At 43.2% G+C, this 13,962-nt stretch overlaps 1 protein-coding gene across 2 annotated transcripts in view; it reads left to right on the top strand.

Annotated features, from left to right (window-relative positions):
• The window catches only part of SLIT3 (slit guidance ligand 3), a 1,020,157-nt gene that overhangs the window by 885,035 nt on the left and 121,160 nt on the right, over positions 1 to 13,962 (top strand). For both annotated transcript variants that reach the window (XM_069763866.1, XM_069763867.1), the window contains one exon: positions 185 to 309. In XM_069763866.1, coding sequence (XP_069619967.1) covers positions 185 to 309 — 125 coding nt within the window. The remainder of the gene's footprint in view (positions 1 to 184; positions 310 to 13,962) is intronic.

Here is a 13,962-nt window from a genome sequence, read left to right as displayed (position 1 = left end):
AGATGCCGGCAGAGTGCAGCAATGCATCCAATTTGTATATTACCCACTTTTATATCAATGCAGATAACAAGAAGTGTGTGATGCCGTGTTAGACATGATGTCATCTTATGTAACAAAAGTCAGGGGTTTTCGTGCTTCTTGCGCTCATCTCACCCTTTTCCTTTTCTCTCTCCTTATATTTCAGGCCCAGTAGATATCAACATAGTGGCAAAATGCAATCCTTGTTTCTCCAACCCCTGCAAGAACAATGGGACCTGCAGCAACGACCCTTTGGAGTGGTATCGGTGTGCTTGCCCTTATGGATTCAAGGTAGTTCATTCTGACCTGGATGTTTCCGTGAGCACTGATCTGTGCACTCTGATCATTGTCTTCTGAGTAAAACTACTAACCTACTAATCATCTTGAGAATTCCACCTTGAAACGTTAAGCTAAAATATTCTAACGCGCAGTGGTGCACGTTATAATTTAAGGTAAGAAAATGGCAATGTGTAACTCGTGATGGCTCTCCCAGAGCAAGCATTCCTTGTACTGTAGGCCTGGTGTTCAATGTTACTCGCAGAGACAGTAAATGGTCAGTAGCGCACACTTGGACGGCAGCTTTGACTCTAAGCTTTTGCTCCATTCCTAATCTGAAAGGAATTTACCATCAAGTTCATACAAATAAATCCGCAGCTGCAGAAACGGGGGAAAAAAACCTATCTATGCAGTGTGGACACTCCATATTTCATTTTGGAAACATTTTATGCAAAATTGGCAATGTAAAATCTAATTAATATGCTCGAATATTCTACTTTCCTCATCTAGAGAGACTTCTCTTGACTCTACCTTTAATTTTTGGTTTAAACCTTGTCAATGTATTTATTTTTCCCCAAAATCAAACCGTTGTACATGTTTTACTTGTTGAATACCCCAAAAGATATTTTTGGTCTGCTTTGCAAAATAGTATTTAAGCCAATTAAAACAAAATAGTAATTTACCAAAGTGGTAAATGAAATAGGTCATGTGAGAAAATACTATTTGCCTGCAGATATCTGATCAATCATATGTGAGTGTTCTGATGCCGTTTGGCCACAGCACTGAAAGCCCCGCTGCCAGGAGGAAATGAACTTAGTTCCTCATGGTATCCTCTGGCTTTCAGTCATAGAGGCGCTGCTGGGCGGCTTTAGTTAGAAATCTGTGCATAGTTGAGCGGTGGCTGTAATTACAGCCCCGGCACTGACCGACAGCCGGCTCAGCACTGATGCACTGCAAAGCCGGCTGTCAGTCGGTGCCGGGGCGTGATTTTAGCCATGCCTTTATGACTGAAGGCCTGAGGCTGCTGTGAGGAATAACGTAAATTTCCTCCCTGCAGCGGGGTATTCATTTAGGGCATTGGGTAGGTTCAGAACACAAATTACCTGCAGATTAACCCTATATGCAGATTAATAGCGTTTTTTTCACATAACAAGTTCACTTTAAGGTTCTATCTTGGCTGTAGTTTGTTATAAAGCAAAAAACGACACCTCTACTCACCTTCCCCGAGTCCACCAGCAAGTCTCTTGAAACTAATTAAACATGAAGTCAGTGCTGCAGTCGATCAAGACACCGGAAGCTGAGGCAGAGACTCTGATTCCAATGATGTGTCACTTACTAGGCTGTCTATTGTTGCTTGAATAAAATTAGTGTTTTATCAGCAGGGGATTATTGTTACAGGACTAGCTTCCTGCCTCCTAGTCATCAGCTCTGTTTAACTCCGCCCCCACCACTGATTAGCAGCTTGCTGACAATGTGCAGAGTCCACAGGTAAATGACAATCAGTGGTGTGGGCGGAGTTATACAGAGCTCAGCATTCTGATCACTGCTAGATCAGCATAGGAAACTGTGATTGTACCAAAATGACAGCACGCAGACCATTAAGTGACACATTGTTGGAATTAGGGTCTCGGTCTGTCTCTGTCATATACATTATGCTGCTTTCAGATTATATGGCAAAATTCTGGTGACAGATTCCCTTTAAGTTCCTCACTATATTTTTAATAGTTACAGTAGCATTAAATGTTATGTGTTCAAGGCATAAACGGGTTTTTCCTATGTTGCACATTTATGGGATAGTCATAAGAAGAGTGGGCAATTTTTTCAAACTGCCATACAAATGAATAGAGAGAACCACACATGCACGGTGCGACAGGACCCTGTTCTAGAATAACGGGACCGCCATCTAATCATACATATATGGAATATTGCATGAATATGCCATTAATGTGTAAGATAGGAGTAACCTACAGTATTAATTTAAATCTTATAATACCACCATTAAATTAAGTGTGGGGTTTTATAATAATTATCACCATTCTAAAACTGGTCTTGTGGAGCGCTACTTTTCCCAGAATGATCTATATTGAGCTTTCTATGTCTGGAAACATGTCAGATTGTGCTGTAGTTCATTCTGCCAGATCTGAGCTTTCTATGAGAGCCATGCTGCGTGCCAGCTTTACTGAAATACACATTATTGGTCATCATACACACTACTTATTGTAAACTTGATTGGCTCGTCGTGATTCATAACCACCAGGATTTGAGGGAAACTCCAGTTGTCAGATGTAAATGGGAACCATATGAGGTGGACCATGGAGCCAGGTTAATGAAATAAGAAGGTCTTGCTTCCTATCCACCGAGCCGCCCCACACAAGTCTGCCCATATGGAAGCCATTCCCAGCCCTTTATAAATTGTCCCAAATCTGGTCTCTGAGCATTTGTTTTTACTTGTTTGATGTCAGTTTGGGGAAATGCCGTGTAGAGCAGTACATCAATGAAGTCAAATAGAAAACACCTAACCTATAGCGTTCTGGGATCTCTGGTCTTTATTACATCCTGCTGCAGAAATGAAGAGTTTGGTGGGAAGTCCTCAGTATGAGCCGCGCAGCCCTTTATTACCCAGGAATATGGCTAACAACAGTTTCCTCATTTTGCATTCACTGGGTCATTAGATTATTCAGTATGGCTGTATTCATTTACTGCTTAATTTCTAGGAGGAGCACAGAATTTTTCTTTTTTTTTTGCATAGAAGAAAAGCTGCTGCCTTCCTGATGGTAATAACTCCGTTATGGACCAAATGGCTGATAATGATAATCTAAGCTAGCGCACTGATAAAAAAAACATTCTGTGTTCCTCTGTCGCAGAAAATCTTGTAGGATCCCCATCCTGATCTCCCCATACACATGTCTGTAAAGAAGCTCCAGACCCTGTCCCTGCTGAACGCGTGATACACCATAGATGGTGGGCTAGTCCCACCGCAGTCAGTGGCCACAAAGTACGTGTGTGAGGACAGGAAAATACATGTATACATAGAATAGGGTAGACAGGTCTTTACAAAAGTATTGTGCATATTGTAATAGTCAAGTTGTGTTGCGTGCTCTTTGTACTTTATTCCAGGGATTCTACTTTAAATTTAACGTTAAAGATTATATGAATTAAAAATGCATATCTAAAGTAATCTGTCACTACATAAGACCTACGCATCATGAGGTGTTACAGCGCCACCTATGGGTTACCGATGTAGAATGCACCTAATTCCATGTAAACCCTTCCATGCCCAAATATGATACAAGTAAAAGTATTCTCAGGGTGAAGCCTTTACTGATATATATATATATATATATATATATATATATATACAAGCTTTCAGAGCACAGGGGCTCCTTCTTCAGGCAGGTTTCCAAATGAGTAAGACAAGAGCACAACATTTGAAAGATATTACAACAGGACATTTGTTCACGAGGTGGAGTGGGTGATGCCTCCGAAAGATAAGACATGGAAATAAAATGAGGGTCCATGTAGCAAGTCATAAATCCTGGTGTTAAATTGATTCCTATTGTCATAGAATTGAACATCTTTATCAGCTTGAATTCCCCAATTTTTCTCTCTCTGTCGTCCTTAAAATAATCTTTTGTATTAAGACTTTTAACCCCTTCATGACCCAGCCTATTTTGACCTTAAAGACCTTGCCGTTTTTTGCAATTCTGACCAGTGTCCCTTTATGAGGTAATAACTCAGGAACGCTTCAATGGATCCTAGCGGTTCTGAGACTGTTTTTTCGTGACATATTGGGCTTCATGTTAGTGGTAAATTTAGGTCAATAAATTCTGCGGTTATTTGTGATAAAAACGGAAATTTGGCGAAAATTTTGAAAATTTCGCAATTTTCACATTTTGAATTTTTATTCTGTTAAACCAGAGAGGTATGTTACACAAAATAGTTAATAAATAACATTTCCCACACGTCTACTTTACATCAGCACAATTTTGGAAACAAAATTTTTTTTTGCTAGGAAGTTATAAGGGTTAAAATTTGACCAGCGATTTCTCATTTTTACAACGAAATTTACAAAACCATTTTTTTTAGGGACCACCTCACATTTGAAGTCAGTTTGAGGGGTCTACATGGCTGAAAATACCCAAAAGTGACACCATTCTAAAAACTGCACTCCTCAAGGTGCACAAAACCACATTCCAGAAGTTTATTAACCCTTCAGGTGCTTCACAGCAGCAGAAGCAACATGGAAGGAAAAAATGAACATTTAACTTTTTAGTCACAAAAATGATTTTTCAGCAACAATTTTTGTATTTTCCCAATGGTAAAAGGAGAAACTGAACCACGAAAGTTGTTGTCCAATTTGTCCTGAGTACGCTGATACCTCATATGTGGGGGTAAACCACTGTTTGGGCGCACGGCAGGGCTTGGAAGGGAAGGAGCGCCATTTGACTTTTTAAATGAAAAATTGGCTGCACTCTTTAGCGGACACCATGTCAAGTTTGGAGAGCCCCCGTGTGCCTAAAAATTGGAGCTCCCCCACAAGTGACCCCATTTTGGAAACTAGACGCCCCAAGGAACTTATCTAGATGCATAGTGAGCCCTTTAAACCCCCAGCTGCTTCACAAATTGATCCGTAAAAATGAAAAAGTACTATTTTTTCACAAAAAAAATTCTTTTAGCCTCAATTTTTTCATTTTCACATGGACAACAGGATAAAATGGATCCTAAAATTTGTTTGGCAATTTCTCCTGAGCACACAGATACCTCACATGTGGGGGTAAACCACTGTTCGGGCACATGGTAAGGCTCGGAAGGGAAGGAGCGCCATTTGACTTTTTGAATGAAAAATTATCTCCATCGTTAGCGGACACCATGTCGCGTTTGGAGAGACCCTGTGTGCTTAAACATTAGAGCTCCCCCACAAGTGACACCATTTTGGAAACTGGACCCCCCAAGGAACTTATCTAGATGCCTAGTGAGCACTTTAAACCCTCAGGTGCTTCACAAATTGATCCGTAAAAATGAAAAAGTACTTTTTTTTCACAAAAAAATTCTTTTCGCCTCAATTTTTTCATTTTCACATGGGCAATAGGATTAAATGGATCCTAAAATTTGTTGAGCAATTTCTCCCGAGTACGCCGATACCTCATATGTGGGGGTAAACCACTGTTTGGGCACACGGCAGGGCTCGGAAGGGAAGGCGCGCCTTTTGACTTTTTGAATGGAAAATTAGCTCCATTTGTTAGCGGACACCATGTCGCATTTGGAGAGCCCCTGTGTGCCTATGCAATGGAGCTCCCCCACAAGTGACCCCATTTTGGAAACTAGACCCCCCAAGGAACTTATCTAGATGCATACTGAGCACTTTAAACCCCCAGGTGCTTCACAGAAGTTTATAATGCAGGGCCATGAAAATAAAAAATAATTTTTCTTTTCTCAAAAATGATATTTTAGCCTGGAATTTCCTATTTTGCCAATGGTAATAGGAGAAATTGGACCCGAAATGTTGTTGTCCAGTTTGTCCTGAGTACGCTGATACCCCATATGTGGGGGTAAACCACCGTTTGGGCACACGGCAGGGCTCAGAAGGGAAGGCACGCCATTTGGCTTTTTAAATGGAAAATTAGATCCAATCATTAGCGGACACCATGTCGCGTTTGGAGAGCCCCTGTGTGCCTAAACATTAGAGATCCCCCACAAATGACCCCATTTTGGAAACTAGACCCCCAATGGAACTAATCTAGATGTGTGGTGAGCACTTTGAACCCTCAAGTGCTTCACAGAAGTTTATAACGCAGAGCCATGAAAATAAAAAATAAAAATTCTTTTCTCAAAAATGATTTTTTAGCCCGCAATTTTTTATTTTCCCAAGGGGAACAGGAGAAATTTGACCCCAAAAGTTGTTGTCCAGTTTCTCCTGAGTACGCTGATACCCAATATGTCGGGGTAAACCACTGTTTAGGCACATGCTGGGGCTCGGAAGTGAAGTAGTGACGTTTTGAAATGCAGACTTTGATGGAATGCTCTTCGGGCGTCACGTTGCGTTTGCAGAGCCCCTGATGTGGCTAAACAGTAGAAAACCCCCACAAGTGACCCCATTTTGGAAACTAGACCCCGAAAGGAACTTATCTAGATGTGAGGTGAGCACTTTGAACCCCCAAGTGCTTCACAGAAGTTCATAACACAGAGCAGTGAAAATAATAAATACGTTTTCTTTCCTCAAAAATAATTTTTTAGCCCAGAATTTTTTATTTTCCCAAGGGTTACAGGAGAAATTGGACCACAAATGTTGTTGTCCAGTTTCTCCTGAGTAAGCTGATACCCCATGTGTGGGGGTAAACCACTGTTTGGGCACACGTCGGGGCTCAGAAGGGAATTAGTGACTTTTGAAATGCAGACTTTGATGGAATGGACTGCGGACGTCATGTTGCGTTTGCAGAGCCCCTGGTGTGCCTAAACAGTAGAAACCCCCCACAAGTGACCCCATTTTGGAAACTAGACCCCCCCAAGGAACTTATCTAGATATGTGGTGAGCACTTTGAACCCCCAAGTGCTTCACAGACGTTTACAACGCAGAGCCGTGAAAATAAAAAATCATTTTTCTTTCCTCAAAAATGATGTTTTAGCAAGCAATTTTTTATTTTCTCAAGGGTAACAGGAGAAATTGGACCCCAGTAATTGTTGCGCAGTTTGTCCTGAGTATGCTGGTACCCCATATGTGGGGGTAAACCACTGTTTGGGTGCACGTCGGGGCTCGGAAGTGAGGGAGCACCATTTGACTTTTTGAATACAAGATTGGCTGGAATCAATGGTGGCGCCATGTTGCGTTTGGAGACCCCCTGATGTGCCTAAACAGTGGAAACCCCTCAATTCTAACTCCAACACACCCCTAACCCTTATCCCAACTGTAGCCGTAACCCTAATCACAACCCTAACCCCAACACACCCGTAACCCCAACACACCCCTAACCCTAACCACAACCCTAATTCCAACCCAACCCTAGCCCTAAGGCTATGTGCCAACGTTGCGGATTGGTATGAGATTTTTCAGCACCATTTTTGAAAAATCCGCGGGTAAAAGGCACTGCGTTTTACCTGCGGATTTACAGCAGATTTCCAGTGTTTTTTGTCCGGATTTCACCTGCGGATTCCTATTGAGGAACAGGTGTAAAACGCTGCGGAATCCGCACAAAGAATTGACATGCTGCGGAAAATACAACGCAGCGTTCCCGCGCGGTATTTTCCGCACCATGGGCACAGCGGATTTGGCTTTCCATATGTTTACATGGTACTGTAAAACTGATGGAACACTGCTGCGATTCCGCAGCCAAATCCGCACCGTGTGCACATAGCCTAATTCTAAAGGTATGTGCACACGCTGCGGAAAACGCTACGGATCCGCAGCAGTTTCCCATGAGTTTACAGTTTAATGCAAACCTATGGGAAACAAAAATCGCTGTACACATGCTGCAGAAAAACTGCACGGAAACGCAGCGGTTTACATTCCGCAGCATGTCACTTCTTTCTGCGGATTCCGCAGCGGTTTTACAACTGCTCAAATAGAAAATCGCTGTTGTAAAACCGCATTGAAATGCGCAGAAAAAACATGGTAAATCCGCAGCGGTTTAGCACTGCGGATTTATCAAATCCGCAGCGGAAAAATCCGCAGAGGACCAGAATACGTGTGCACATACCGAAACCCTAACCCTACCCCTACCCCTAACCCTACCCCTACCCCTAACCCTACCCCTAACCCTACCCCTAACCCTAACCCTAACCCTACCCCTAACCCTAACCCTAACCCTAGTTCTTACCCCAACCTTAGTGGAAAAAAAAAATTATTTTTTTTATTGTCCCTACCTATGGGGGTGACAAAGGGGGGGGGGTCATTCGGCGGGCGCACTGCACATGCGCCCGCCATTTTGGAAGATGGCGGCACCCAGGAAAGAAGACGGACGGTCCCCGGGAGGCCAGGTAAGTATAAGGGGGGGGAGATCAGGGCACGGGGGGGGGGGCGTCGGAACACGGGGGGGTGGATTGGAGCACGGAGTGGGGGATCGCTGTGCGGGCAGGTGGATCGGAGCACGGGGGGAATCGCTGTGCGGGGGGGGATCGCTGTGCGGGGGGTGATCGGAGTGCGGGGGGGTTTGATTGGAGCACGGGGGGTGTGATTGGAGCACGGGGGGAGCGGGCAGGAGGACGGGGGAGCGGAGCACAGGACCGAGGGGAGCGGACCACAGATCGGGAGGGCTGGGGGGGCGATCGGAGGGGTGGGGTGGGTGCACATTAGTGTGTCCAGCCATGGCCGATGATATTGCAGCATCGGCCATGGCTGGATTGTAATATTTCACCATTTTTTTAGGTGAAATATTACAAATCGCTCTGATTGGCAGTTTCACTTTCAACAGCCAATCAGAGCGATCGTAGCCACGAGGGGGTGAAGCCACCCCCCCTGGGCTAAACTACCACTCCCCCTGTCCCTGCAGATCGGGTGAAATGGGAGTTAACCCTTTCACCCAATCTGCAGGGACGCGATCTTTCCATGACGCATATGCTGCGTCATGGGTCGGATTGGCACCGACTTTCATGACGCAGCGTATGCGTCAAAGGTCGGGAAGGGGTTAAATCTGTCATACAGAGTCCAGGTCCAGAGAAATGATCTCCTGCCTGAAGAAGGGGACTCTGTGCTCTGAAAGCTTGCAAAAATATAAAAATAAAAACATAATATATATAATTTATTTTTTCTAGTTAGCCAATAAATATGATATAGTTTTTTATTGTGCACCGAATTCTAGCACAGAAGGGTGAATAAAAGATACATAAAAATGCATGTGTATTTTCATCTACTAATTACGGTATATTTTGTTGGCATAATAGGCTTTTATTTTATTAGGTCTTGATTTTCAGATAGAACTTGTGTTCGCATCTTCTCGGCCTAGCGATTTTTTTTTTTTTTTGTGTGTGTGTTTGCATTTTCGTTTTTAGTTTTTTTCCTCCTTTTCCTAACATTTGCATGACCTCATCCATTTTATCATGTGAGGTACTGGAAATTGGGGAAAAAATTTCCAAGTTCAGCCAAATATATATATTTTTGAGGATTGACCACAGATCCTTAATGTGAATGAGATCTGGGGAGTTTCCTGGCCAAAATTCTGGAATCTCCATTATGATGGAAAAACGATTGTTAATCACTAAGTTGCTCCTGGATTGTTTAGAGAAGTTTAGATATTTAGAGCCCATTCTTTATTCATGGCAGTGATCTTAGGCAAAATTGTAAGCCCACTCCATTGACTGAAAAGCAACCACACACATCTGAGGATACTCTACTTTTGACATGACACGACTCATCGTAGCGCTCAACTTTTCTTATCTCTAGCAATCTAAAAAGGGACTTCATCAGAGAATATAATTTTACCCCCGTCTTCTCCAATCCAATCCTTATTCTTTCTGCAGTATGTCCATCTGTCCTTAATGTTTTCTTGGAGAGAAGTGGCTCCTTTGCTGCCATTCTTCACACTGAGCCAGCCTGTGTGTGAGGAGGCACCGACACCTTCCTGCTGCCTTTCCTGAGCAAGCTCTGCACTGGTGTTGAGCTCATCCCTCAGCTGAATTCTCTTCATGATGGTCCTGGCACGTGCTGGACCTTCTGGGGTGACTTGAAGTCGTCTTCACAGCAGTTGAACCTCTCACTTTTAAGAACTCAATGATCCAATAAATCATTCAGTTACATTTGCAACTCATCTGAACACTCTATAATAACAATTTAGAGTTAAATAAAATTGCCACGGTAAAAAATTGAAGCTGCAAACTTTGTGGAAAACAAAATGTGTCCTCACTTCTTTTGGCCATATGTTTACAATGATGTAACCATCCATCTACCTTTATACCTCTGGTGCAATGTCAACATAAAGAAGTTCAAATAGTAAGAGGGTAGACAACATAAATTGTGTGCACAATTATTAGGCAATTTGCATTTTTGATGGTTAATTGTATTATTCAATAATTAGTCCTGTTGGTCAATCCAAAACGTCAGTATAGTTGAATATTTAAAGGGAACCTGTCACATTATTTCAATCATCTACATTGTCCCCAGTGTGTTGTGAGTGATGCAATGTGGTAGAGGTGCGTTTTGAGTGAATTGCTCTGGATCTAGTTGAACCAATAGTAAAGTTCGCCCGTGGCCACCAACACATATTGGTGGTTGTAGATTATGCCACCCGTTACCCTGAGGCAATTCCACTTCACCACACCTCGGCTAAGCTTATAGCCCGTGAGCTGATTGCATTATTCGGCTGCCTTAGGGTACCGTCACACAGTGCAATTTTGATCGCTACGACGGCACGATTCGTGACGTTCGAGCGATATAGTTACGAGATCGCAATGTCTGACACGTTCCTGCGATCAGGGACCCCGCTGAGAATCGTACGTCGTAGCAGATCGTTTGAAACTTTCTTTCGTCGTCTAGTGTCCCGCTGTGGCGGCATGATTGCATGGTGTAACATATATCGTATACGATGTGCGCATAGTAACCAACGGCTTCTACATCGCACATACGTCATGAAATTATCGCTCCAGCGTCGTAGATTGCAAAGTGTGACAGCAGTCTACGACGCTGGAGCGATATTGTTACGACGCTGGAGCGTCACGGATCGTACCGTCGTAGCGATGAAAATTGCACTGTGTGACGGTACCCTTAGACTACCTAAGGAGATCCTTACTGTTCAGGGGACCCCTTTTATGCCCAAAGAGACAAAGGAACTGCGTAAGCTGCTTCGGATTAAACAATTGTGCAAGTCGGTGTACCACTGTTGTGAATTCTGTGGCTGAGTTCACTTCTGTGGTCACAAGTGGTATTGCAGTCTCTGGGCTTCCTCCCTCAGGTGTTTTGGTGAGCTCGTTGGCTGCCTTGCTATTTAGCTCCACCTGAGTCTGTCTTCCTTGCTCCTTGTCAATGTTCCAGTGTTGGATCTGAGCTACTGCATCTTTCCTTGGGCCTGCTGCTCTGCTAGATAAGTGCTTCTAGTTTGTTTTCTGTTTTTTTCTGTCCAGCTTGCTATTGTCTTTTGCTGGAAGCTCTGAGAAGCAGAGGGGTGCACCGCCGTGCTGTTAGTTCGGCACGGTGGGTCTTTTTGCCCCCTTTGCGTGGTTTTTTGCTTTAGGGTTTTTTGTAGACTGCAAAGTTCTCTTTGCTATCCTCGCTCTATCTAGAATATCGGGCCTCACTTTGCTGAATCTATTTCATCCCTACGTTTTGTCTTTTCATCTTGCTAACAGTCATTATATGTGGGGGGCTGCCTTTTCCTTTGGGGTATTTCTCTGAGGCAAGTCAGGCTTGTATTTCTATCTTCAGGCTAGTCAGTTCCTCAGGCTGTGCCGAGTTGCATAGGTAGTGTCAGGCGCAATCCACAGCTGCCTTTAGTTGTGTGTAGGATAGGTTCAGGTATTGCGGTCTACAGAGATTCCACGTCTCAGAGCTCGTCCTATTGTTTTTGGTTATTGCCAGATCTCTGTATGTGCGCTGATTACTGCACGCTGTGTTGCCTGATTGCCAGCCATAACATACCACCCACAGACTGGAGGATTAGTTGAAAGATTTAACAAAACCCTTAAATCCATGCTAAAAAAAAGTGGTCTCCACGAGGTACCGCAGACTTCAATAAGATTCTAACCCTTAGAGCTATTGTACGGCAGGCATCCTAGGGGACTGCTGGACGTAGTGACACAGACTTGGGAGCGGGATCCTACCCCACATAAAAGCGCAATCGAGTACGTGGCAAGTATGTAGGATCGGATCGCGGCTGTCTCTCCTATAGTGAAAGAACAGCTAATGGATGACTAGGCAGCGCAGAGACGAATGCATAAAAGAAAGGCCATTGTTACGTCCTTCGAAAAAGGGAATCGGATATTAATCTTAGTGCCCACAGCAGAAACTAAGCTCAGGACCAAGTGGCAAGGGACATATGAAGTCCGGGAAAAGGTTGGGGAGGTGAAATACAAAGTATACCAGCCCAGGAAGAGAAAACCTGAACAACTGTATCATGTAAATCTGCTAAAAGCAAGGTCCCGGGATGTTTGCCTTTCTTTGTGAGTTTTTGGAAAATACTGACGTTTTATGTTGCACTCTTTCAGGTCACTGTCTCTCTACTGCACTGTGTGAACATCGCTGCATTACACCATGTGATATGTAAATATTAGATAAATATATATTTTATGGGTATTTCTTGTCCATAGACTTTTCCCTAGGTATAAGTTAAGCTTAAATAATAGTGAAAATATCAAAAACCTTATTAAAAGAAAAAAACAAGGCGCCCCCAATGTGTCTCACTATATATGAAAGAATAAAATTCTTTTGCAGGAAATGTGCTCACCTATTGCAGTTGTGAACCAAGGTCACAACTCCCATAAAAGCAAAACCGTAGCAGCAGGTCTCCAAAAAAATCCAAAAGGATATTGAGGGTAGTAGTCTTAGGCAAACTGAAGACCACGCTCACGAGGTAGATTTAAGGTTTTTTATTATTGAAGCCTACGCGTTTCAAGAGCTTTCTTACTCTCTTCTTCAGGGCATGTCCTGAAGAAGAGAGTAAGAAAGCTCTTGAAACGCGTAGGCTTCAATAATAAAAAACCTTAAATCTACCTCGTGAGCGCGGTCTTCAGTTTGCCTAAGACTAAAAACCTTATTGTAGCATTATTTATTTATTTACTTTATTCATTTATATAGTGCCATTAGTTATACATTGCTTTACAGACATTATCGGCACTGTCCCCATTGGGGCTCAAAATCTAGATTCCCTTTCAGTATATCTTTGCAGTGTGGGAGGAAACCCACGCAAACGCAGAGAGAACATACAAACTCCTTGCAGATGTTGTACTTGGTAGGACTTGAACCCAGGACTCCAGCGCTGCAAGGCTGCAGTGTTAATCACATATAATCTGACTATGCTGGATGCATTTGTAGATTGTAAACTTGCGAGCAGGGTCCTCACTCCTAATGTAACTGTTTAAACTGCCCTATATTGCATTGAATTTGTCTGTATATGTCACCGCTTAATTGTAAAGTGCTCTGGGATATGTTGGCGCTATAGAAATAAAAATTATTATTATTTATATACTTTTGTTACTTAATTATGTTGAGTTCAGTGTGTGGGGAAGGCACATACACTGTAGGAAGGGAATAGTAACAAATACTTTACAAAACGTGTACTGGGAATTGGTAATTTAATTTTAGACACAACTAAATGACATCTGGAGTAAAGGTACCTTCACACATAACGATATTGTTAATGATATCGTTGCTTTTTGTGACGTAGCAACAATATCGTTAATAAAATCGTTATGTGTGACAGCGACCAACGATCAGGCTCCTGCTGGGAGATCGTTGGTCGCTGAAGAAAGTCCAGAACTTTATTTTGTCGCTGGACTCCCTGCTGACATCGCTGGATCGGCGTGTGTGACACCGATCCAGCGATGTCTTCACTGGTAACCAGGGTAAACATCGGGTAACTAAGCGCAGGGCCGCGCTTAGTAACCCGATGTTTACCCTGGTTACCATCCTAAAAGTTAAAAAAACAAACACTACATACTTACCTAACGCTGTCTGTCCTCCTCCTGTACTGGCTGTGAGCGTCGGTCAGCCGGAAAGCAGAGCGGTGACGTCACCGCTCTGCTTTCCAG

Source organism: Ranitomeya imitator, chromosome 4, assembly GCF_032444005.1.
Source record: "Ranitomeya imitator isolate aRanImi1 chromosome 4, aRanImi1.pri, whole genome shotgun sequence".
NCBI lineage: Eukaryota > Metazoa > Chordata > Amphibia > Anura > Dendrobatidae > Ranitomeya > Ranitomeya imitator.
The sequence above is the reverse complement of the archived record's forward strand: the minus strand, read 5'-3'. Positions and strand labels throughout refer to the sequence as shown.